The 24,752-nt window shown below is 43.2% G+C and overlaps 1 protein-coding gene, 1 non-coding gene and 1 pseudogene across 5 annotated transcripts in view; all 3 read left to right on the top strand.

The window, feature by feature from the left end:
• The first annotated feature begins 2,334 nt into the window (after positions 1-2,334).
• On the top strand, positions 2,335-2,957 carry LOC147014555 (uncharacterized; annotated as a pseudogene).
• Positions 2,958-6,437: 3,480 nt separating this feature from the next.
• The window catches only part of FAM199X (family with sequence similarity 199, X-linked), a 35,133-nt gene continuing 16,818 nt past the window's right edge, over positions 6,438-24,752 (top strand). Inside the window, exons 1-3 of one of the 4 annotated variants that reach the window (XM_085852597.1) lie at positions 6,438-6,482; positions 22,640-22,686; positions 22,851-23,045. In XM_085852597.1, the coding sequence (XP_085708723.1) occupies positions 6,453-6,482; positions 22,640-22,686; positions 22,851-23,045 (272 nt within the window). In that variant the 5' untranslated portion in view covers positions 6,438-6,452. Of the gene's footprint in view, positions 6,483-10,513; positions 10,645-14,165; positions 14,257-22,639; positions 22,687-22,847; positions 23,046-24,752 lie in introns of those variants that run through there. The other 3 variants (XM_085852596.1, XM_085852594.1, XM_085852598.1) reach the window with 3 other exon arrangements.
• On the top strand, positions 9,605-9,676 carry TRNAE-CUC (transfer RNA glutamic acid (anticodon CUC)). Its single transcript has one exon. It is a non-coding gene; the product is annotated as a tRNA-Glu (tRNA).

Raw genomic sequence — 24,752 nt, 5'->3', positions numbered from 1 at the left:
CAGACAGACAAAGTGAACCAAATGCTGAACCCTGCTTTTTGCTTCGCATGAGCAGGGTAATAATCCCAAACATGAGGCTCCTACCTTGACCCTAAAATCAGACAAAGAAAAACGACTTCCAATTGTATCATAATACCAGGTGCTCTATATGTTAACGACATTAGAACCAGTCCATTGGTTCACCACCTTATTGATGCTAAAACAGGGACCACTTCTTCTGACACATTGTCAAAACAGTTGTGATTCTGTTGTAATGTGATTCTTCTGGCACGGCTCTTCAGCTCATATTTAACGATTACAAGACTTGAACATGGGAAATGGCGTTGAAGAGGGAAAACCTCCCACTCCAAGGCCCAACAACAGTTGGTTGACAATGTCACAGAGCTTTGCTCCATGAGGTCATTGCATCACACATGGGAGGTCACTGAATGTGATCATCGTGTGAGACTCTCCATTACTCGAACGCATTCTTCCTCGTACCCTGGCTACCTGTCCGGTCATTTGGCAGGGGGCAAACCTTGCTGCCATTTAGTCTCTTTTTAATTTGAAGAAAGAAGGCTTCTGTGCTGTCATCAATAAACTGATACACCAACAGACCCGTGAACATCAACGTGGAGAGAAAACGCAGTAAACATGTTGATTGGAGGTTCGACAGGATGAAATCATTTTTGGCTGACATCAGGAGGAAAATATCTCTGGATGTCTCTCCTGGAAAGCTCATTGTATGCTTTCGTTATTCCGCGCTTTAGTGGTGAGATAACTCTGATCAAACACTCGGTAGAACGCATACATCTACCAGGCTGAACAGTTCACGTTTGGCATCCCAATGATAGATCACATCTGGATTCGGATGTGAACCAAAATCCAACTATTAACTTGCAATTGTTCACTGCCTTTGACACCAATTCAAATTTTTATTATGGACCCTATGCTTCAAAAAACCAGATATATCGAACAATCAGTTTCAAATGGAGCACCTCACCACCATTAGAGGATTTGAATTGCATCAGATGTGGTGATAAATGTGAATTGTTGCTCCCAGCTTGCTGGCTCGATGACAGGACACACTATTTGCATTTTTTGTCTCTCCATCCCGACCTCGTTTCACCAACTTTAGTCTGAATCCGTCCATAACTTTTTGAGATATCCTACTCACACACAGACAGACAAACAAGGTGAATACATAACCTCCGTCCACCTTCGGTGGTAGAGCTAACTAAAGGAAAGAAAACAAAGATTATAGTGCATTTTCCCCCAAAGTCTTCACCAAGGATATAGTCCCATATATTTTTTTTTTGTACAGTCAAGGCTCGGAAGAGCTGGAACACAGAACGGAGCAGGATGCAACATAACAAAACGAACAGCAGAAAGAGAAGGTGGGAAATGCCAACAGCTTGGCCGAGGGAGAAAATAGATGTAGACGGATAAGCAAGGGATATAGGAGAGAACACAAGGAGTGGACAAGATGGGTACAGAAGTAAAATTTTGGGAGGTGTGAGGGTGGTTTAACGGGTGTAGAAAAAAATCATCGTTTTGGACGGGGGACGATTTGATATGCTGGTGAGCAGCAGTCTCGAAGAAATGTCGGGAAGAATGAGATTGAAGAGAGTGCTGAAGTTGGTTCCACAGGCATTAAGAAAAGGAACAAATGAGTGGAGGTGATCAGTGGTTCTGGATTTTCGGCAGTTTCACTATGAGGGGGTTGCTGATGAACCACATGCGTCCTGCAAATACCTGAGAGGGACAAAGCACAGAGAGGGCAGAGAGTGCAAGGCCAGAAAGGAGGACGAAGAGTACAGAGAGACCACAGACCTGTCGGATGTGGTGAAGTGGTAGGTCCATAGACTCAGCTTCATCGTGAGAGATCCAATGATCTTGAAGGCCTTGGTTTCTACAGCATCAAGCTGAGCAATGTGTGAGGCAGGTTACCCAGCCCAGAGGGGAGAGCCTTTCTCTATCAAGTTGCAGTTGAAAGCCTTGTATGTGGATAAGAGCTCAGGTGTGCCAAGGAAGGACTTTGCACGACGGAGGATGCCCATTCTGTGTCTGGTTTTGAAGGCCAAGTTTCAAGTGTGGCTTGCCCAAGAGAGATAAATCTTGCCTTGCCCAAGAGATAATTTCCCAAAAGACATAGGCCTAATCATTTTGGCTTGCAAAAATAGTTCAACAATCTTTATTGTTTGTTCCTGTTCGATGGCATGTGGGTATGTTCAGCATCGCCTTCAATGATTGGTTTAGAATGCATTACATTCTTTCTTGTTTGTAATGTTGATACTTATTGGCCCAAATAAATTTTCGCTTGTGGACTGTGGTTTTATTGGCATTATTAAAAAAATGGCGACATCAAGACAGGGCATGAGTGATTATAAAAACAGCAACGATTCAAGTGATTATACAGTTATACAGCAAGTGATTCGGAGTTTTCAGGAAGTAAGTCAGAGTTTTCAAAAAACAGTTTGGCCAGTGATACTTCAGATGATGTTGATGGAGGTGGTGACGCTTGTCTCACTATTTTGGTCCAAGTAGTGGATCACGAGGAAGACAACTGTCCGACACATTTTGATTTCACTGCACAACCAGGTCCGTGTGACATGCCAGATGATGATGCAGCACCTGTGGAATATTTTATGATACTTCTCGGTGACACCTTTCTTGACATGTTGGCACAGGAAACTAACCCATATGGAGACGAAAAAGTCTGCAAATTTGCAAATTCAGTTAGAGGGCTTCCAACCAATTTGTGGTTACAGAAGTTGCATCACATGATGGTGACTGAAATGAAGGTATTTCTCACCCTCACAATAAACATGGGACTGATAATAAAAAGGACCATACAATCATATTGGGATGACGAGAATTATTCCCAGTCTACCCCAATGTTTTCAAGGACATTTACAAAGGATATATTTTAATTGCTGCTGTCTACTTTTCACTGGCGGGAGGATGAAAGGGAATAACAGGTAAACTGCACAAGGTTTCATTTGTTATACATTAAATGCAAACATAATTCCAGGCTCACTATGTGCCAACGAAGAATGTCAGTGGATGAAAGTCTAGTTGGGATCATGGGGCGCACTCAGCTTTTGCAGTACTGACGGACCCCGACATTCGCGGTTCTGCTATTCATGGACCTCGCGTATTTGCGGTTCATAAAATATAACCTGCTTCTATATTCACGGCTGTGTGCTTCGTGTATTCGTGCTTTTTTCTCCCCATTTTCACGGCGTTTTTTGTGGGCATTTCTACTGGCGTATTCGCAGTTTTTCATGGGATTTTTGATTTTCCCTTATGAATCACGAATCAACGGGAACCTATCCCTCTTTTTCCAATTTAAACAATGATTTTATAAGTTTGACCTTTGACCTCTTGACCTCAAATATAGTTGCTTTCCCAGTTCATTGATGGACCACGTAAACCCTGTTCAACTTTCAAGTAAATAGGATGTAAATTGATGATTTTGCAATAGAAAATTGATTTTAGCAGTTTGACCTTGAGTTAACCTTTCACCTTTTGACCTCAAAAATAGTTGGTTTCCCAATTCAGTGATGCAATATACAAATGTTGTTTAAATTTCAAGTCAATTGGATGAAAAATAACGATTTTAGAAACTTGACCTGCAGATGACCTTTGACCTTTGATCTCAAAATCAAGAGGCTTCTCAGTTGAGGCTTCAAACAACTTGGTAAAGTTTCATGAAAATCTGTTTAGAATTGTGACCTGTAGGCGATAAACAGACAGAGAGAATAACAAGAAGAAGACGTCGTGCAGAGCACGAAACTTGCAAAATCCATAAAACAAATTTGACCTCAAAAACAATTGGTGGTTGAATTGAATGACCAAATCTACAACTCCTCTTCAAATTTCAAGTCAATCGGATAAAAATTGACAATTTTAGAAATTCGGCCTATGCTGATCTTTTGGTCGATGTTGACCTCAAAAGTAATTGGCTACTTGAATTCAGTGACCTGAAATATAAATCCTCTTCAAACTTCAAGTCAACCAGATGAAAATTGAGGATCTTAGAAATACCACCTTAGTTGTTGATTGTGGGCCAATGTTGACATGTTGGTCTATGTTGACCTTAAAAATAATTGGCTTGTTGAATTCAGTGACCAGAAATATAAATCCTCTTCAAACTTCAAGTCAATCGGATGAAATCGGTTGAAAATTGTGACCTGTATGCGACAGACAGACAGACAGACAGATAGACAGACAGACAGACAGACAGAATAACAAAATCGACTAACCAATACACTTGAAAAATCTTTGATTTTGCAATAACAAACAGACAGAGAGAAGTGAAAACATAACCTCCTTCACCTTCGGTGGTGGAGGTAATTATCGGATCTGGATCCGGATTCAGGTCTTCATCACAATCTAATCAGTTCGTCCTTGCCACACACCCAACCTGCCCACCAAATTTCATCCGAATCTGTCCACAACTTTTTGAGATATCCTGCACACACAAACAGACAAATGAAATTGCTCGTTGAGCAAGGAATTGCCGGAATAACTTTGTCATATCTCCATGATCTCTGAAAAAACAAAAACCTGGAAATCAATTTGGTTCTTATAAGTCGATAGTGCTACTGTTTACTGAGTTATAGCACTTAGTTTGGTCATGATCATAACTTGGAAGTTAATCGGACTTGAAATGGCATTTTTATCGCAATTTGAAAGTTTTGACCCGACCCCCCCTGACATTCGACCCCCGACCGCTAAGAAGGGTGTTGGTGTGACACCCCAATGAGACATATGGTTGGATGCAGAATTGGAAGATGCACATTTTGGATTTGGTTTGAAGTCGATACGACCATTTTAGCGGACGTTATTGCGAAAATAAGAATTTAGTTTTTTCGGTGACCTTGACCTTGACCTTTGACCTAGATTCACCAACAACAACAAGTGTCTAAGTTGGACCATGGATGACGTCTGTACCCAGTTTGGTCATGGTCGCTGAAACGGTGGGGCTGCTACAGGGTAAACAAACACACAAACAAACAGACAGGATTTATGTTCTACACTGTTCAAGTATATACTTCAATTAATATAAAAGAATGATTTTGAAGATTGTTTGAAAAAAATGTCACAGACATAGTGAAGCTAAACCTCAGCGATTGAGGCAGCGGTCTGTTGTCTATACACCGCTCAAATAACTGTGCAGCATTCTCTCAAGCAGGGCTTTTTACCACGGAGTCTATGCGGGTCCTTGCTGTTATTTCTGACTGATTACTCTTAAACAATTTAACCAGGGACCATAAAACCCAGCTAATTATAATGGTCATTGTCTGAGGACTTCCAGGAATCTTGCCACATTGTGAAAGAAAACATCCATCATTATTTACTTTTAATGATGTGTATATTTGTTGTTGTGGATTTCAGAATCAGATCCGAGTAATGCACACAACATCCAGGTCCTCAGACAGTTATCTCCATAAATGCATGTTCAGAATAGATCCATCCCCTTGTCTGGTGGGATTCTAACTTTGATGCGTTGGAGAAGGGTAGAGAACAGGTTCCCATTTTTTTTATGGGATAACCTTTTCCTCTTTATGACACGTTCATGACGTATGATTTTACGTCAGTTTTTATTTCTGCATGAGCGATATTCACCGTTCGAGCACGTGATAAGATAGCCGTTAGCCCAACGGATACTCGTTCTATCCCCTTTCCATCAAGACACATTGGCTTGGAAATACATTATTTATTTACACATTTTATTTTGGTTTTCATTTTCACTTTGGACTTACAGGATATTTGAGTCATGAATCACTCCGAAAGCTTTTCCCGAACAGTTCATTCTGACGATCAAACATGGCTGTGGTCTCGGATGGTTTACCTCAGGACCACTTTTTTCCATTGACGTTTGACACCCCGTTCAGCAACTCTATGGACGCAAACTGGCTCTTCTTTGTTTCGGGCTGAACAAACAGGTGACGATTGCCCGTTAACATTCTGTGAGCGCTTCGTGTTTCCGCTCGTTTGTTCCGGCAAATGGCCGCTTTCTGGCGTTCGTCCAGCGCCCCAAACATGACGTCATAAGCCATGCCTGTGTTAATTGATAGTTGCATCTCATTCGATGGTCGGGAGAGAATGAGCGCGAGAATGGACGGTTGGAGGTCTCGCGCAGTGATGCGCCAATGGGCAAGCTGGATTTGGCTGAAGTCGTGCTTGAGGCTCCGCCCACACTGGTCACCTATAAAAGGACGGCAGGACCGCCCTCATGACAGTTGCAACGGCGGTTGGTGACAGCTCCTGAAAGCTCCTGATGGTTGTTGGCGGTGGAAACAGTGATTGGTGACAGTTGGACCGTTCCTGCTGGTTCTGCTCGGTCCGACTTGTTCTTGGCGTTCCTGGTTCTTGGTTTTCCTGGGAATGACAACGTGACATTGATTGGTGTTCGAGTCTGTTTGTGGGTGGGTGCACGGCGAGGCAAAGCACAAACCACAAAAATGAGAGCTGTGGAGAGCTCATTTGGAGAGGTAGACCAAGGCACGCTCACACATTTTGGGTTGTTTTAGTGGATGCACAACGACTAATGCCTTGGTAAGCCAAGACCGGATTTCTTCCCCCCCCCCCCCCCCCCCCCGAATGATCTGCTGGGTACCCGTGTCTCGTGTTTATTTGTTAAGTATTTATTTATATGTTTATTTGTTAAGTTAAGTAAGTCTTTGTTGGATAAGCATCTGCTCTTTGTCCATTTTTCGAGAAATGCTTGTTGAATTCTTTATTTGTTTCAGATTATTTTGTTGATTGAACATTTGATTGGAATTCATCCCTTTAATCCGACAAGGAAATAAAAAGTCCTTCAGTTCATTTATTTTTCTTGTTTACACTAAATTCCTTGTTGTCGTTTCAACCTGTCCGTGATTGTTATTTCCTTACATTGATCCAGCATTGTCTGAACCGAGCTAAACTGGGAGATTGTAATTCCCAAACGAATTAACCTGTCATCGTCGGCGTGCACTAGCAGTAAACGCTCGGCCGCATTACTTAAGATCTAATCGAGATAGGATTGGTGCATCACCAATCCAATCACCAATAAAGGGAGGGGGAGGTCGAGGTTTGGGGGAGGGGTGAGGACTTTCTATCGGGGGAGGAGTTGTGGTTGGGGGTGGGTTGGGGAGGGGGTTTGAAGGCTTGGAGTGTGGAGGAGAATGATGCCTGAGGGTTGTGAGGGGGAGGGTGAGGACTTGGGGTTTAGGAGGGGGTAGTGAGATTAGTGGTTTGGGAGTGGGGGGGGGTTCATGCAAGCCTTTGTTGGATGTCTTATTGGGCCAGAAGATGCGGCAGATTTTCCTAAAGCATCCATTTCTGTGGAAGCACTCCACCTTGCTCATGTCTGACTTGATTACTCACCAGCACATCAGAACCACCTGGAAGAACAGACTTGACATTGCTGTTGTAAGAGTCTTATCTTTGTCTTCAGGTTGTACTGCGTAGACTTCCAAATGGAATGAAGTTGAGCGAATGCATTATGAGCTTTGCAGAGTCTTGCCTTGATATCTTTCTTGGCTCCATTGTCTTTGCTGATCAGACTGCTTGTGGGGAGCAGGTCACTGCGAGTCCAGTATAATTTATCTTGTGGCCCCAGAACCAAAGAAACAAAAATATATTTAAAATGGCCTTCACAGCCCACTCCCACCACATGCTTCCTCCCAAACACGATTAACAGGACATATCATCAATTTAAACTTACCCTGTACATTGACAAGCCACAGATATAGTTGCGAATCTGGAAGCCATGAACACACAACAGCCAGAGTCCTTATAGATCAGTTATATCGGTAAGTACGTGTTTCTTGTTCGGGTCCCATCCCTAGTGTAATGGGAATTAAATGTTCGTGCGCCATGGAGTTATTTTGATAGTCAGGGTTTTCTTTTAAATTTTTACATCACCAACAACAATGACAACAACACTATGGACCATTCCCCGCACGATGGCGAACACGCATGTGGGCGGAGTTCCCTCGGTCACCGAGGTTCTGACTCCACGCTTCGGCCAATCGGAAGGGTGCGAGCGCGTTCGCCGCGTTTCAGCCAATGGGCGCAGAGCGAGCTCCAAGAAAAGCAGAGCCTCTTCGGGGGGCGGGGGATCGAGACGCCCCGACACGCCTCACGACCAATCATGGAGAGACGACCGATTTCCTTGGTGAATGAGGTGTGCGTAGAGGTGAGACATGTTCCCCCCGCCCCCGACGCCAGAGAGGGAAGAAATAGATGGGACAGCGCGGTCATCTGGTTTTTCTGGTCTCGTCGCGTGCCAAAGGAGCGTGCTGGAGCCTGACGCTGCCCTCCGTACCCGATGCTTGCAGCAGCATCGAGTTGCGGGTTCAAGTCCTGCTGAGCCGGATCGTCAAGGGCCGCACGAGGCGGGAAGGTCCAAGATAGCTCTGGTTTCCAGCTTATCTACCCTCGAGCTGGGAACCTTCAATAAAGACCATTGGGGTCCATCTTCTTTTGGGTATTTGTGTGTGCGTGTGTGTGTCCTTGGGCCCCGTCTTCAAGCAGAAATGTTTAAGTGCCTTGTACTTATTTCTTATAGTTGGATAACTCTGCTCTTTGTGTGTTCCCTCTCCCCCCCCCATAATAAATAAATCCCCTGTTAAGTGTTTCAGCTCGTTTCTGTGTTTCTTTCATTGGTTTAGCACGGTGCGTGTTGGGAAATTGGGAAGCGGCAAATTGTGCATTTGGACCGATGGACCTCGGTGACCGTCCGCTCGGGTTACGCACGGTTCGAGCACGCTAACGGCTCGTTCCGCTCGAGCTCCGCCGAGGGTGAATTTCCCCGGTAGTTTGGACGACGTGGGTATTTAGGTAAATTGAAATTGGCAATCGACCCTATCCCACGCGGTCGACCTATTGGCGATCTTGGGTCCGATAAGGGACCCGTCAGCTCCGGAGTTATCCGGGGTGACGACCTATACATTCCGGGTGTTCAGTGGAGCCGACTCTACCGCTCCACCTAGCGGTCGTGCTCGCCACCGAAACTCGGCCCCAGAACAATATGACTTACCCGTCGGTGTTCAGAAGCAACCAAAGCAGATACGGTTCTCTCTCTGGGAAGTCTGTCTGAATGTTGGGATCAACGGAATCGTCTTTCCAATTGCAGATTCCTAAAATAAATCACCAAGCCGACCACGTTCACATGAGGTAATCCCACAAAGTACACTCAATGGCGTCGATGTTCGAAGGTTCGGGTGGACCGCGAACCAGTCGACGAACCTTCGGGCCTTGCACCGACCGGTCCACCTTCTCAAGAGTTTGTAGTGTGGGGAGAGCTGTAAGTCATCAGTGTTTTTGGGCAAGTTCACAACGCTAATCGACTCCTGAGTTGTGCAGAGGGACAGCACTTTCGCGCCGGGACGTTTCTAAGTATTTTCGGTTTCTTTCGGACGTTTTGTGAGCCATTTGAGGTAACAATCTTTCTCTCGCACAGATCTACATGATATACGTTCAGCTTCAGTGACGTGACCCCAAGTTGGAAGGGGTTTCCGCGCAAGTGCGCCAAATACTCAAAGGCGGATTACGTCATTTTCAAAATTGCGTATTACAATATTATTAGCAAATACAGAAGGGATTAATTAAATTATTTAGCACAACATCCCTGGTGGTCTAGTGGTTAGGATTCGGCGCTCTCACCGCCGCGGCCCGGGTTCGATTCCCGGTCAGGGAAGTATTTTTTTTTTTTTTACCTTTATTCAGCTTCACTTCACGCGGGGCGAATGGTCAACGTTTCCTCTAAACAATCGTGAAAAAAAGAACATCGACGAGTCACCGCTTTTTTTGCAAAGCAAAGCTCTGTAACTTCTGCGGCGAAGACGGCGGTGAATGCAGTGCGGTGGAATCGGCGACGGAATTGTTATTCTTTAAATGTTTTCCAACGATATAAAATAGCAAAGTCTGTTCATATGTTCCTTCTTTAAAGTTTAAATAACTCTCCACCCAAGTTGCGATTTTTCACTTGCACACGTCGAATCGCGCAAGCCGTTGAACTGAGCACTGCTGAAGAGAGCGGAAGTGTGTGTTCCAGTGCCAACGAACTTGTCGAGCGTTCGCCAAGTGGCTTAAGCATTCGAGTAAGCAATCCAACGAAACGGTTGATAAGGAACGGCTAGCTTGGCGAGCGATAGCAAGCTGCTTGGTAACTAAATACACCCTGGATATTCACTCGTTCTAAAATGTAATTATTTATAAATATGATTTCAATTATACATCGTAAATATTTTATTATTAAAGGTGCATAATGTATAATTTTTGTTTAAAATATTTAATGACCCCTAAAAAAATATTTATTTATATTAATTAAATATATATATATATATATATATATATATATATATATATATATCGATAGATATGATTTCATCCTTTAGATTATGACGCTTTTGGTATAAAAAATAGATAATAATAATATCAGAGCATTCAACAGGTAATTTTAATGATATGCCGATATTGTCTTGTGACGTCAAGACGGTACTCGCTTCCAATTGGTTGAAAGCAGTGATAAACGGCAGAAGAAGAAGATAAACGGCGATTGGTTGCTTTGGCAGCAAGCTCCGATGCAATTGGTCAAAGGCAAGAGCCTTAGGAGGAACTCACAAAATGGACGCGTGGCCCTTTTGGAGGCGTCCTGTAGATTTGGTGAGTGTGTTCGGAGCGATGTTGGTGATTTATACTCTGCGTTTGGTTCGAATCTTTGAACTGAGGTTCCAAGCACTGGTTGGTTCGTGTCTGAGCTGGTCGGACTTTAAAATCGAAACGGCTTTGGTTATGTCACACGATCTTCATTAAAAGTAAACGTCTGATGATGTCGTTTTGTTTTAATTAATAACTTTGACGTTTATTCGTCTTTTTGGAGCCTGTTATTTGTTGGATCCGTCCTTGTGTGCATCAAAGGGTGACTGATGGTTATGGATTGAGAAAGGAAACTTTTAAAATTGTCTTTTTACTCACCGGTGTGTCGTTAGTTGATTCGACCAAATTTTCATTAAACTTCACAGCCTTGCTGTTGTACTGATAGAGCATTAGTTTGCTTTTCACCAAGCTGAGTTATGCTTGGGCCTGTGTAGGGCAGGGGGGGGGGAGAGCATTTTTCGTTCGCTATTATTATTATTGCCAAATGATACTACTGGTACTATTAATATGGAATAGGCAAAGCCTAGAAACGAACGTAGAATTCTTCTTACATTCGCTTCTGACTTTACCTATTACCTCAACATTACCTTCACAACGACAACTACACCGCCTAGAACAGGATCTCATCTAAAAAAATTAATATTACCTCAACATTACCTCCACAACGACAACTACACCGCCTAGAACAGGATCTCATCGAGAAAAATAAATATTACCTCAACATTACCTTCACAACGACAACTACACCGCCGAGAGCAGGATCTCATCTAAAAAAAAAAATATTACCTCAACATTACCTTCACAACGACAACTACACCGCCTAGAACAGGATCTCATCTAAAAAAATTAATATTACCTCAACATTACCTCCACAACGACAACTACACCGCCTAGAATAGGATCTCATCGAAAAAAAAAAATATTACCTCAACATTACCTTCACAACGACAACTACACCGCCTAGAACAGGATCTCATCGAAAAAAATAAATATTACCTCAACATTACCTTCACAACGACAACTACACCGCCGAGAACAGGATCTCATCTAAAAAAATTAATATTACCTCAACATTACCTTCACAACGACAACTACACCGCCCAGAACAGGATCTCATCTAAAAAAATTAATATTACCTCAACATTACCTCCACAACGACAACTACACCGCCTAGAACAGGATCTCATCGAGAAAAATAAATATTACCTCAACATTACCTTCACAACGACAACTACACCGCCGAGAGCAGGATCTCATCTAAAAAAAAAAATATTACCTCAACATTACCTTCACAACGACAACTACACCGCCTAGAACAGGATCTCATCTAAAAAAATTAATATTACCTCAACATTACCTCCACAACGACAACTACACCGCCTAGAATAGGATCTCATCGAAAAAAAAAAAATATTACCTCAACATTACCTTCACAACGACAACTACACCGCCTAGAACAGGATCTCATCGAGAAAAATAAATATTACCTCAACATTACCTTCACAACGACAACTACACCGCCGAGAGCAGGATCTCATCTAAAAAAAAAATATTACCTCAACATTACCTTCACAACGACAACTACACCGCCTAGAACAGGATCTCATCTAAAAAAATAAATATTACCTCAACATTACCTTCACAACGACAACTACACCGCCTAGAACAGGATCTCATCGAAAAAAATAAATATTACCTCAACATTACCTTCACAACGACAACTACACCGCCGAGAACAGGATCTCATCTAAAAAAATTAATATTACCTCAACATTACCTTCACAACGACAATTACACCGCCTAGAACAGGATCTCATCTAAAAAAATTAATATTACCTCAACATTACCTTCACAACGACAACTACACCGCCTAGAACAGGATCTCATCTAAAAAAATTAATATTACCTTCACAACGACAACTACACCGTCGAGAACAGGATCTCATCTAAAAAATTAATATTACCTTCACAACGACAACTACACCGTCGAGAACAGGATCTCATCTAAAAAAATTAATATTACCTCAACATTACCTTCACAACGACAACTACACCGCCTTGAACAGGATCTCATCCAAAAAAATTAATATTACCTTCACACCAACAACTACACCGCCTTGAACAGGATCTCATCTAAAAAATAAATATTACCTCAACATTACCTCCACAACAACAACTACACCACCTAGAACAGGATCTCATCTAAAAAAAAAAAAATTACCTCAACATTACCTCCACAACGACAACTACACCACCTAGAACAGGATGTCATCTAAAAAAAAAAATATTACCTCAACATTACCTTCACGACAACTACACCGCCTAGAACAGGATCTCATCTAAAAAAATTAACATTACCTCAACATTACCTTCACAACGACAACTACACCGCCTTGAACAGGATCTCATCCAAAAAAATTAATATTACCTTCACAACAACAACTACACCGCCTTGAACAGGATCTCAGCTAAAAAAATTAATAATACCTCAACATTACCTTCACAACGACAACTACACCGCCTAGAACAGGATCTCATCCAAAAAAAATTAATATTACCTCAACATTACCTTCATAACAACAACTACACCGCCTTGAACAGGATCTCATCTAAAAAAATAAATATTACCTCAACATTACCTTCACAACGACAACTACACCGCCTAGAACAGGATCTCATGTAAAAAATTAATATTACCTCCACATTATACCTCAACATTACCTTCACAACGACAACTACACCGCCTAGAACAGGATCTCATCTAAAAAAAAAATACTCCAAGCGAACGTAGAATTCTTCTTACATTCGCTTCTGACTTTACCTCTAACTTGTTCACAACTGTATACGCAATTTCCGGTTACTTCGGCCTGGATTTGGGATCAGCGATCAAATAACGTAAATCACGATTAAAAATTATTTTTGATAATGTGGGAGATATCTTTATTAAAATCTGTGGAGGAAATATACATCATGTCTGATATTATTTGGGTCTTTCATGTCTCCGACGATGCCTTTATCTCCCGGCATGCATCATTCCCCATGACAAAAACCCAAAACAAAAAATAACCAGAAGCAAAAAAAAAACGGAAGCAAAAGGGTCATAGCCAACGACACGGATTCCAAACTGCCAGGGTATTGTGTTGTTGTTGTTGTTTCCTATACTCTCATGTGCACGTGTTAAGTAATATTCACACGATATAAATAAAACCCAATCGTGTTTATACACGGCACAGTGTTTAAAAATAACCGGAAGCAAAAGGGTCATAGCTATGACACGGATTCCAAATCGTCAGGGGTATTGTGTTGTTGTTGTTGTTTCCTATTCTCTCATGTGCACGCGTAAAGTATGAAACTCACTGCATTCGCTATTATTATTATTATTATTATTATTATTATTATTATTATTATTATTACGACTAGTGCATGTCCGTACGTGCGTGCAAAAAATATAAAAAATAAAAACAATGTCACCCGCAGGGTGACCCGTATCTTGCCAAAAGGTGACCACGTGTGACTTCTTTAAGGTCACACTGAGGTGAACAGAGCTGCTATCCACCAGGAGCGACTCCTTGAGGAATATCTGCCTACGAGAGATTCCGATGAGAATCGTTCTACAGAGTAACCATGAAAAATATGCTTTTACCTCATAACGTCACCAAATGATGTCATAATGTCTCAAGCTTGACGTATCTAGAAAGCACTCATCGAGGTGTTCAATTTGAGGTACTACACGATATGGTTCCTAAAACTTGAAAATTTGACCTTGGGGTCAAATATGTTTGACCTCAGGCGCTAACCATGAAGGTCAAGGCCAATCGCCACCAAAAATTAATCAGCTGACAGCCAGACCATGAACTATATTCCCATGAAGTTTGAAGACGATCCGATCAAAATTACTCAAAAAATAAGGGTTTCGTCGACTCCCCTGATTTGCGACAAAGTGACCTTGACCTTCAAATTTTTATGCGCTGAAAGGGACCTCTATAGGCCTCTGATATGCGAAGTTACAAAAATTTCCAATGACAACTGTGCTTTGCAGAGTGATTTATACGTGATTACAGACCAAAAAAAAAATAAAAAAAAAATAAAAACATATGAAGGTCAAGGCCAATCGCCACCAAAAATTAATCAGCTGAGTGCCAGACCATGAACTATATTCCCATGAAGTTTGAAGACTATCCGATCAAAATTACTCAAAAAATAAGGGTTTCGTCGACTCCCCTGATTTGCGCCAAAGTGACCTTGACCTTTGACCTTGACCTTCAAAATTTTGTGCACTGAAAGGGACCTCTATAGGCCTCTGATATGCGAAGTTACAAAAATTTCCGATGATAACTGTGCTCTGCAGAATTTATACGTGATTACAGACAAAAAAAAAAACATACAAGCTGACTGACATATCTTGCAAAACTTCGTTTTGGCAAGATAATAAAACTTTCAAACCGCATGCCAGAAACAACAACCACACAGGCCGTTCCTTCGCTCTCGCATGCCTGAAGGTGCGTGGCCATACGTGCAAAAAAAAGAAGACTTGTGACATCAATCGTGAGGTCATAGCACCGTGTCCTGTCATTGGTTGGCAAATAAATGGCCCTAACTTGGGAACCGCTTGTCCGATTAATATCAAACCTTGAAAAGCCACATCCACAGGGCCCCAGCAATATACCTGGTAAGTTTCAATTAGATCGGACCAGTGGTTGTTGAGAAACAGCAGTCGCACACACACAGACACACAGACATTGCTGGAATTATAGATAGAATGTTATTATGAGGATTAATATATATGCTTTGTTACGATGTTATCATTCTTTTCTTTTTTATAATTAGAATGTCATGCCGTGAAAGAACCTGTTAAGCTGTTTTATACACCTTGACATGGTGTGCGTTTAAAACGTGGGAATTCTTCCGTGTTGTTTGTAGTTAATTAGCCGAATCAACTTGGGAAATCATGACTATAGTTCGGGAATTTTAGCAAATTGTATTGACCATCTGTGAAAAAATTGCTTACCAAAAAATTTATTCACTAACGTATTCATGTAGGTGTCTACTAACACCTATCAATTAGTGCAAACCCAAATCCTTGTGGAAAATTCTGGGGAGCCAATCAAAGTTCGGGTGCTCAGGAGGGCCTGCGCGAAAAAATCGGAAAAATTAACTTTTGCCAATATTGACTTGTGGGATGTCTAACTTGGGGTTTTTTGGGGTGCTGAATTGATTCCAACCATTATTTTTGAGAAAAAAAACACTCCTTGATCATATAAAATGTATTTTATTGACATTTTTAACAGAACTGTGCTCAATGGAAATGTTGCTTCGTCAGCAACATTTCTTCGTATTCGTATTCGTATTCATCAAACTCCCCAGTATCTTCCTCACTCCTCTTGTCATCCAGCTGGTTTATGTTCAGGCAAGAGTTACCATGACAGATGCCACAATTAGAAATACACTTGACTCCTTGCTTTTTACAGCAGCACCTGAGTGAGCTGCAGTCCCCCGCACAGTTGCAGCTGGCAAACGTCAGGAGGTAGTCTGGTGCAATGGGGTCTGTAGAAGGGACTGGTGCATATCCTTGCTCAGTGAGTTGCCATCCATAGTCCCGAGCCTCCAACGATGGACTTTGCAGCATCAGCCAGTCTCTAGTCTGGAGGTAAGCTCGGAGAGAGTGCTGTGCTGCAGCTCCTGTTGTCAGGGGGAGTTTCTCAGGTTTTATGCTCCCAGTAGCAGCTCGCTTACTGAAGATGTCGAATCTAAAGTCTTCCAAGTCTTTGGAGGATTTCCCATGGAACATGAGCATGAAAAGATCACAGCCTGCTTTTATGATATCACCTTTCTCAGCTCGGATGTCCATAAACACGTCCATTGCCCTCTCTGCTTCATCATCAGGAATCAATTCAGCACCCCAAAAAACCCCAAGTTAGACATCCCACAAGTCAATATTGGCAAAAGTTAATTTTTCCGATTTTTTTCGCGCAGGCCCTCCTGAGCACCCGAACTTTGATTGGCTCCCCAGAATTTTCCACAAGGATTTGGGTTTGCACTAATTGATAGGTGTTAGTAGACACCTAGATGAATACGTTGGTGAAGAAATTTTTTGGTAAGCAATTTTTTCACAGATGGTCAATACAATTTGCTAAAATTCCCCAACTACTATAATTTCGGTGTATCACACTCCACATCAGAAAGTTCCAATAGAACTACACAACAAACATTACACACGTGCATCTATTTACAGTAGAGAAGAATATATATAAGCACACTCAGCAATAAAATTATTTATTTATTTAAAGCCTGACATTTCAAGAACAAACTAGAATGGCACTCGGTAGAGAGCGTACCTCCGCCGCGTAATGCCTGATCCACAAGAACATATCAGGCCCGATACGTTTTTGAAATATCATGCTCTTCGGTACTATATAGTTTATGGCCCAATCTCACAATGGTGAAGAATCACTTTTGAAATAAAAATATTATCGGATCCAGATACGGATCCGGATCTTGGTGTATACCCCGGATCTTGGTGTATATACTGGGCCGGTGTATACCCCGGTTAAAATAGGTGTACTATCTCCCTGTGTCGTAAGAGGCGACTAGGGTTGCGTCAGGAAGGGCATCCGGCATAAAACATGTGCCAAATCACTATGCAGATCATATGGATGATCCGCTGTGGCGACCCCTAACGGGAGCAGCCGAAAGAAGAAGAAGAAGAAGAAGATACGGATCCGGATCTTCACTGTCCTGCACTGGAAGATTCGCCCAAAATGGTGCCGAGCCGCTCTTTGGGTGGGAAACATTTGTGAGGCGGTATTCAACGCCAGGGCTTCCCAACCCCCATGCGGATTCTCATGAATTAATATGCTGAATGTTCCTCTCTTGCACAAGGGTCGCTCACAATGATCATCCACCTTCCTCGACCATACGACGATCAGGTCACGAGGCAGGCTCTGCTTCCCTCCTCAGAAACGTACACATTTCACGGTTCAGTCTGTCAATGATGAGTGTCTTGCCCAGCATGCTGCAATTTCACCAGCACGAACACGAGAATCACGCAGCCATTTTGTTATGCCGAGGGGAGAACAAAAACGAGATCCTTTGTCCCAGCCACGTTTCTCACCAACCATGTCCTCTCACGACTCCTGTCTGCTCTTCGATCATGCCCTTCTCCCCTCACGTCACTCGCCAATCATAAGCCTCGGGAGCGTGACTTACTGGTGGGAAGGCGGGGCTTCTTGCCTGCTTGGATGTGTGGCATGGTTGTGGTTGAAGTTTTAAGGATGTGTGATCCCCCTTTATCGGCGGTCTTGAAATACAAAAACATCGGGAAAAGGTCACGGGGCAATTGCATACTGGGGGAAATTGGCCTTAATCCCTATCTAATTAACACAGCACCACCCCCTGTGTGGTGACAAGTAACACTTAAGCTCACAGTTTCCCGACTTAATTCATATCGAGATGTCTCCTACACGTTCACGAACCAAGCAACTCCACACAATCCTAACTTTGTGATGAAATTCCTCCATCTACCCCCACAACCGTAACTATATATATATATATATATATATATATATATATATATATATATATATATATATATATATATATATATATATATATATATATATATTGTTGTGGGCCGAGTATTGGCAACGAGCATGACCGCTAGTTGGAGCAGCAGAGTCGACTCCAACGAACACCCGGAATTCAGATCGTTGCCCTCGGATCACTCCGAAGGTACGGGTCCCTTGCAGGACCGTAATTCGTCAATAATTCAACCACGTGGTACTGGGTTATTTGCCAAACTTCAAAATACCTAGAGGCCCACGTGGCGAGCTACCGAGGAATTCACACCCTCGACGGAGCTCGAATGGGACGAGCCGTTTCCGTGCTCGACCCGTGCGTAACCCGAGCGGATGGTTACCGAGGTCCCGTCGGTCCAAATGCACAACTACAGCTGCAGCAGTGCTTAATATATATATATATATATATATATATATATATATATATATATATATATATATATTTATATATATATATATATTTATATATATATATATATATTTATGTATATATTTATATATATATATATATATATATATATATATATATATATATATATATATATATATATATATATTGTTACGGGCCGGGTATCGACGACAAGCATGACCGCTAGATGGAGCTGTAGAGTCGACTCTGCCGATCACCCAAAATTTAGATCGGACTTCTTCGGAAAACTCCGAAGAGTACGGGTCCCTTATCGGACCGTGAAGCGTCAATATTTCTACCACGTGGTACAGGGTTATTTGTCAATTTTCAAAATACCTAGATATCCACGTGGCGATTTACCGAGTCTCCACATCCTCGGCGGCACCCGTACGGAACAAGCCGCTAGCACACTCGAACCGTGTGTGACCCGAGCGGATGGTCACCGAGATCCGTCGGTCCAAAGGTCCCCTTACGGTGGCACAACGGTCTTGCTAATTTTCCAACACGCAGCACCTTAAGCCAATGGAGGAAAGGACATGAACGAGCTGATACATTTCATAGATGGGGATATTTATTAAACAATAGGGAAATGAGGGGAGCACTTTAGAGCAGAGTTATCCGAATATTGATAAGCATGTATGTACAGCAAGGCACTTAAAAATTCATTACTTAGGAGACTGGTGCCACACACACACACACACACACACACACACACACACACACACACACACACACACACACATACACACACACACACACACACACACACACACACACACACACACCCAAAAGAATCGGACCCAAAGTGGTCTTTATTAAGGCCTCCAGCTCGGAGAGGCGAACTGAAGACCAGAGCCTGCCTCGGACCTGTCCAGCTCGTGTGGTCTTCGAGCTGATTCGAACCGGGCACCAGCGAGAGCGAGCTGAATCCAGACACCGGTGAGCCACGATCAGCCTCCCGAGCTCCGGCGGATCCTCTCGCACACCCGAACACACGCTGGTGAAGACGAGGGGCTGATCCTTCACAATCCGCTCGAGTCGATTCAACCGAAGAACCACCAACCACCTTCCGTGCTCTCCGAACAACCACCAACCAAGAACAACCAAAAGCCCACTTCTGTCTCTCCGTTCCCTTATTCCTCTCGGCCGCGGCTCGCTTCCGGCATGACTCGTTCGCCGTCTGTGGGGGCTGTCGCATCCCATTTCTTGGAGTGCCCAAGCGAGCCGATTCATGTCCATATGAGGGAATGGAATTCAGTTCGCTCATCGTTGGGTGGGGGCTGTCGCATCCCATTTCTTGGAGTGCCCATGCGAGCCGATTCATGTCCATATTAGGGAATGGAATTCAGTTCACTCATCGTTGGGTGGGGGCTGTCGCATCCCATTTCTTGGAGTGCCCAAGCGAGTCGATTCATGTCCATATTAGGGAATGGAATTCAGTTCGTGAATGCATTCTGAACACACCCGCATTTCAGCGAGTGCGTGGAGAATGCCAGGAGCAGAGGGTTTTTATTGGTGTTGTAGTTATCGTTGGTGTAAAAATAAAAAAGGGAAAACCTGACTTTCAAAATAACTCCACAGCGCAGGAACATTGAATTACCCATGAGACAAGGGAAAAGGGAGCTATCTATCCACATTTACTTATCGATATAACTCAGCTATATGACCTGTATGTTGAGTGCAGTAAACTTCCAAATCCTTAATATCATGTTTAATTTGGACACATTTTACATTTCTGTGTCGTTGTCAGCGTTCGTCATCAGTGCTCATGTGGCTGTCACGGAGGTTGTCATAGTTATCAGCAAGCAAGTTCTTCTGCTCCTGGCGGATAAAGCCCAGTCGCTCTGTCTCGATCTTGCAGTAGACATCGACCAGAAACTGCTGAAAGAGTCGTCGCATCTGCAGTATGTGGTTGTCCTCTCTCACCATGATGTGGTGGTGTAAAAGTACTGCAGCTGTGTGAGTTTTTGTCTATCCTGTCAAGTAGCAGTCTTAGCCACCAGATGGATGCTGTTGCCATCTGTTCAATATGGGAACATTATGGGATACTGGAGTGCATCATAAGATGCATGCAGCTCACTGATCCTTTTAAGTGCTCCGTCGTGAAGTCTGAGGACAATGTCTCTGGGTTCTGTTGGCTTATTGTCCATTAGGATGGTGACTTCTGGTGCAGACTGGGTGTTGTAGCGGCGTGTGTGCTCTCCTTGTGGTCGCTTGTTCTCTCTGATGATCTGGCACTCTTCAGAGTTGCCTCCTTCTGCAAGTAGATCTCTCTTGCAGTATTGAGATCACGGACCAGATGGTTATTCTCGTGAAACCACTTTGTGAGCATCTCAAAGATGTGTGGTTTGAGGCCGCTGTGGTTCCTGGCAGCCAGCTCCTTGGCATGTGAGTCCAGGAAGTAGACATGTAGGAACATTGGTTGGCCCTCTTCAGGCGGGAGCAAGCTGCCAATGCGGTGGAACACTTGACCTTGGATCCGGATGCTCGGGTTCCAGCCCTGGACTTCAGCTTCCTTGTGCCCGAAGCTCGTCATCGCAAAGCTGTTATTATACGTCCGAATGTTGTCAAGGAAGTGCTTGCTGAGGGGACCTTCGCCTGAGAGAAGTTCCTTCAGCAAGGGAGGAAGGGCAGGAGAGGAATCAAGGACAACCTTGCCATCGCTGCAGCACACACCCTTGGTCTCTCCCTTGAACTTGTAAGCAGAGCAGTGGGTGCAGACTTGGTCCATTCAGCCGATGTCTGCATGAGTTGTTGGGTCAGCCGGGTCATACGTGAATGCCACCCTGTTGGCATTGTTGTGGTCTTGTGCCCGGCCAGTGCTCGTGCTTCTGCTTCTGCTTCTGCTGCTGCGGTGCGGTGACGCATTGCCTCAAGTCTTCCATCACTCTTCCTCTGTCTCATTTGCTCTTCGCTGTTGTTGCCGATGAACCTGTTAATTGACCCTGGCTCATCGCTCCACTTCAGTCTCTTTTTGCCGCTGCTCTTGTTGTCTCTTAGTGTGTTTTTGCAAAGCTGCATCTGCCTTGGGACCAATGGAGCTCTTCCTTTTTCGGGGCATCTAAAATCAGAAAGTCAAATTTTCATCAGAAACTTTGTAATCGTTCATTGGTCTGTCCATCCACTGGTCTGTCTTAGTCTTATTTTGATCAGGTTGTGAATAAAAAAAGTCGCGACGCGAAAAATCAATCAATTGCAGCAGAAAAATTGAAACTGCCAAAAAAAATTGACAATTTGTTTTCTTCGGGTTTTTTTTAAAACATCTAAGGTGTGCTGTTGTTCCTCTGAGACATGTTGATTCTGAATATGCCTTTAGATTTGCTCTGGGATGCGTAATTCTCGAGTTATAAGAGGACAAACAAACAGACACGACTACTTTTTATATATATATGTATATGTATATATATATATATATATATATATATATATATATATATATATATATATATATATATATATATATGTGTGTGTGTGTACATGCATATTATTCTGGCAGAGGTGCCTAGCATTGCCACTCATGCCTCCCCTTATTAGAGCAGGTTGGTTTTGCATCCTTGCCGCCCTCTGGGGACATGTGCAGTGCAAAAATACATGTTATCTTCACAGCTGACTTGTAATAACCTCGGCGACCACCACCAGGTAGTGCTACACAATACACATTTACATGGAGAATTTTTGTTGACCTTTCCTCCCAAACCCCCACTATTACAGATGAAACCAACTAGCCTATGTTCATCACGAGGTCAAGTTTGGCAATTGGCCCAGTCATTTTGTGTGATTGGTGTTAGGCAGACGTACGCACTGATGATTAAATTTATTAGGTATATAAACATGGATTCTGACTTTCAGAAGCAATAACTCTTTGAATGCAAATACTTGACTCGACCCACATGACGTGGGTGCTGCTGGGATCTGTTATTCGAATACTGTTGCATCATTACATTGATGAGTACAATTTAAATGTGATAATTGATGTTGCCTTGTCTTTTGAGACATTTTTTTCCTGTTTGATCCCCAGATGAGCGATTGTTCCTTTTCTGACTTGAGCTCAGATGATGTGTGGAGGTAAGATTGCAATATTTTGTTTTCCATTATTCTGCATTTTGTTGGTACAGATTCATAAAACCCGTCTTTCCTTCGACTTACGGTACCATGGCCGCTGCTTCCACATGCTTCACCACGTCTCAATGTTCCACATAACCAAGGTTTATGTTCTTGCTGCTCAGCAGAGCTGATGATGGACGGCAAGGGGTCTCACAGCCAGACAACTTCTACTGGCAGTTCATTATGTCTGATGAACACCTGGGGTCGGCTATGAACATAGCGGGTGATTATGATGCTTTGGAATCTGCCTCAACGACCCTTGCTTTCCACAATATTCCTGTACCTGATCGGAGTCCAGCGATTGGCTTGAGGCATCGCAGGTGAGTATCTCATTGATGGACTCCAAAATGGCAACCCTCTGGAATAAAATTTTATTGGGATTGTTGGTTATCAGAATGTGGTGTTTACTCGGCATGCAGAAACACAATGATGTTTGGCTAAGTTGTTAAGTTGGGATGGGAATTTGGGTGTATGCAATCTTCATTCTAGCTAGAATAAGTACTCAAAAATCAGTTTTGTTTTGTTCTTGGGTTGGGGGGTGGGGGGGGGTATTAATTTAAAGGAAGAGTGTGGTAATAAAGGGCAAAAAGGCATCCTCTTGAAAGTATGGCACACGGCAGTCACAACCAAGGAAATTAACCAGCAGGAAAAATTAGCAGAGACAATGCAGCAACCTTCAAGTAAGTGTGTTTTGTTGATGGCGGTAGAAAAGATTGTGGGTAGTGATGTGGATTGCATTTTATTTTGGTGCAACTCGTGCTTGAAACCCTGGATGGGAGAGTATGCTTGAACAGCCCAAGAAAAGCATTTCATCAGAATTGGAGAAATGCGGGGGTGGGAGGAGTGAAAGCGGAACATCATGGAGAGATCGGGCCAAAAATGATGTGCAGCACGATATCTCAAGAAGTTGTGACAAAACTAGGTGGACTACTTGAGTCCATCCATCTATCCATTTTGGACCATACTCTGTACAGAGCGTTGGCTCTTGCCGAAGCAGTCTCCTGGGCAATTCGGCATAATCCTGGATCAGTTGTCACTCCAACATGATGCTCGAATGACTCAATTATCCCAGCAAGCTAGTACTCATTTTGCCGACCTCAGAAGGATGACAGGCTGAGTCAACCCCACCTGGTATTAATATGATGGCCAAGCGGGATTTGAACTGGAGACCCTTGGATCCCAAGCCCACCACCCAAACCATTAAGCCAACACCAGGCATGTATGAGTTGAGGTGGTGATGAGAACAATCCGATTATATTTTAGTTCAGGTCCTGATGCAGATCTGGTCTCTCGGTGGGATACAAAACGTAAACTGTTTGTTTAGCTTAGCGTAGGTGTATGCTCTACCGAGTTCCATTCCAGTTGAATTTAGATTCATCACAATGTACTTGATTAACTGGGCTGCGTGAGAGATTGTGCTTCTGTGTGTGAACTGGGTTCCATTCCTGAACTGCTGTCCTTTTATTTTATTTTTTTGTATACATTGTCGAGGCTTGTCTGAGAACTAACACACAACGTACAGCAAGGGGGGGAGGGGTGGGAGAGGGAAGGACAAAACAGTGGGAACAGAGATATTAGGAGATCTATGGAAGGGGGAGGGATGGGGCGGGAAACACGGGGTATACAAGATGGACATTATAGGGAGTTTCAGGAAGGAAAGCAGGGAATTTGAAGGAGGTGGGTTTGAGGTGGATTAACGGGGATAGAAAAGATCAAGGATTTGGATGGGGGAAGATAAGAGGTGGTGGTGAACTGCTGTTTTGAAGGCCTGAAGGGAAGAATGGGATTGAAGAGAGTGAGGGAGTTTATTCCAAAGGTAGGAACAAAGAGGAATGAAAGAGTGAAGGTGAGCAGCGATTTGTGATTTTGGTAGTTTTACCAGAAGTGGGTTACTGGTGGACCTTGAGTGCCCTGCAGAAATATGGGGGGGGGGGGACATATCGCAGTCAAAGCAGGGGAGGGGTGGTGAGACCGGAGAGGAGAAGGTAGACAACAGAAAGACCACCGACCTGCCTGCGGTGAGAGTG

Source organism: Eptatretus burgeri, chromosome 13 (genome assembly GCF_056783735.1).
Source record: "Eptatretus burgeri isolate ZD-2024b chromosome 13, Ebu_testis_v1, whole genome shotgun sequence".
NCBI lineage: Eukaryota > Metazoa > Chordata > Myxini > Myxiniformes > Myxinidae > Eptatretus > Eptatretus burgeri.
This window is presented reverse-complemented; position numbering and strand designations above follow the sequence as displayed.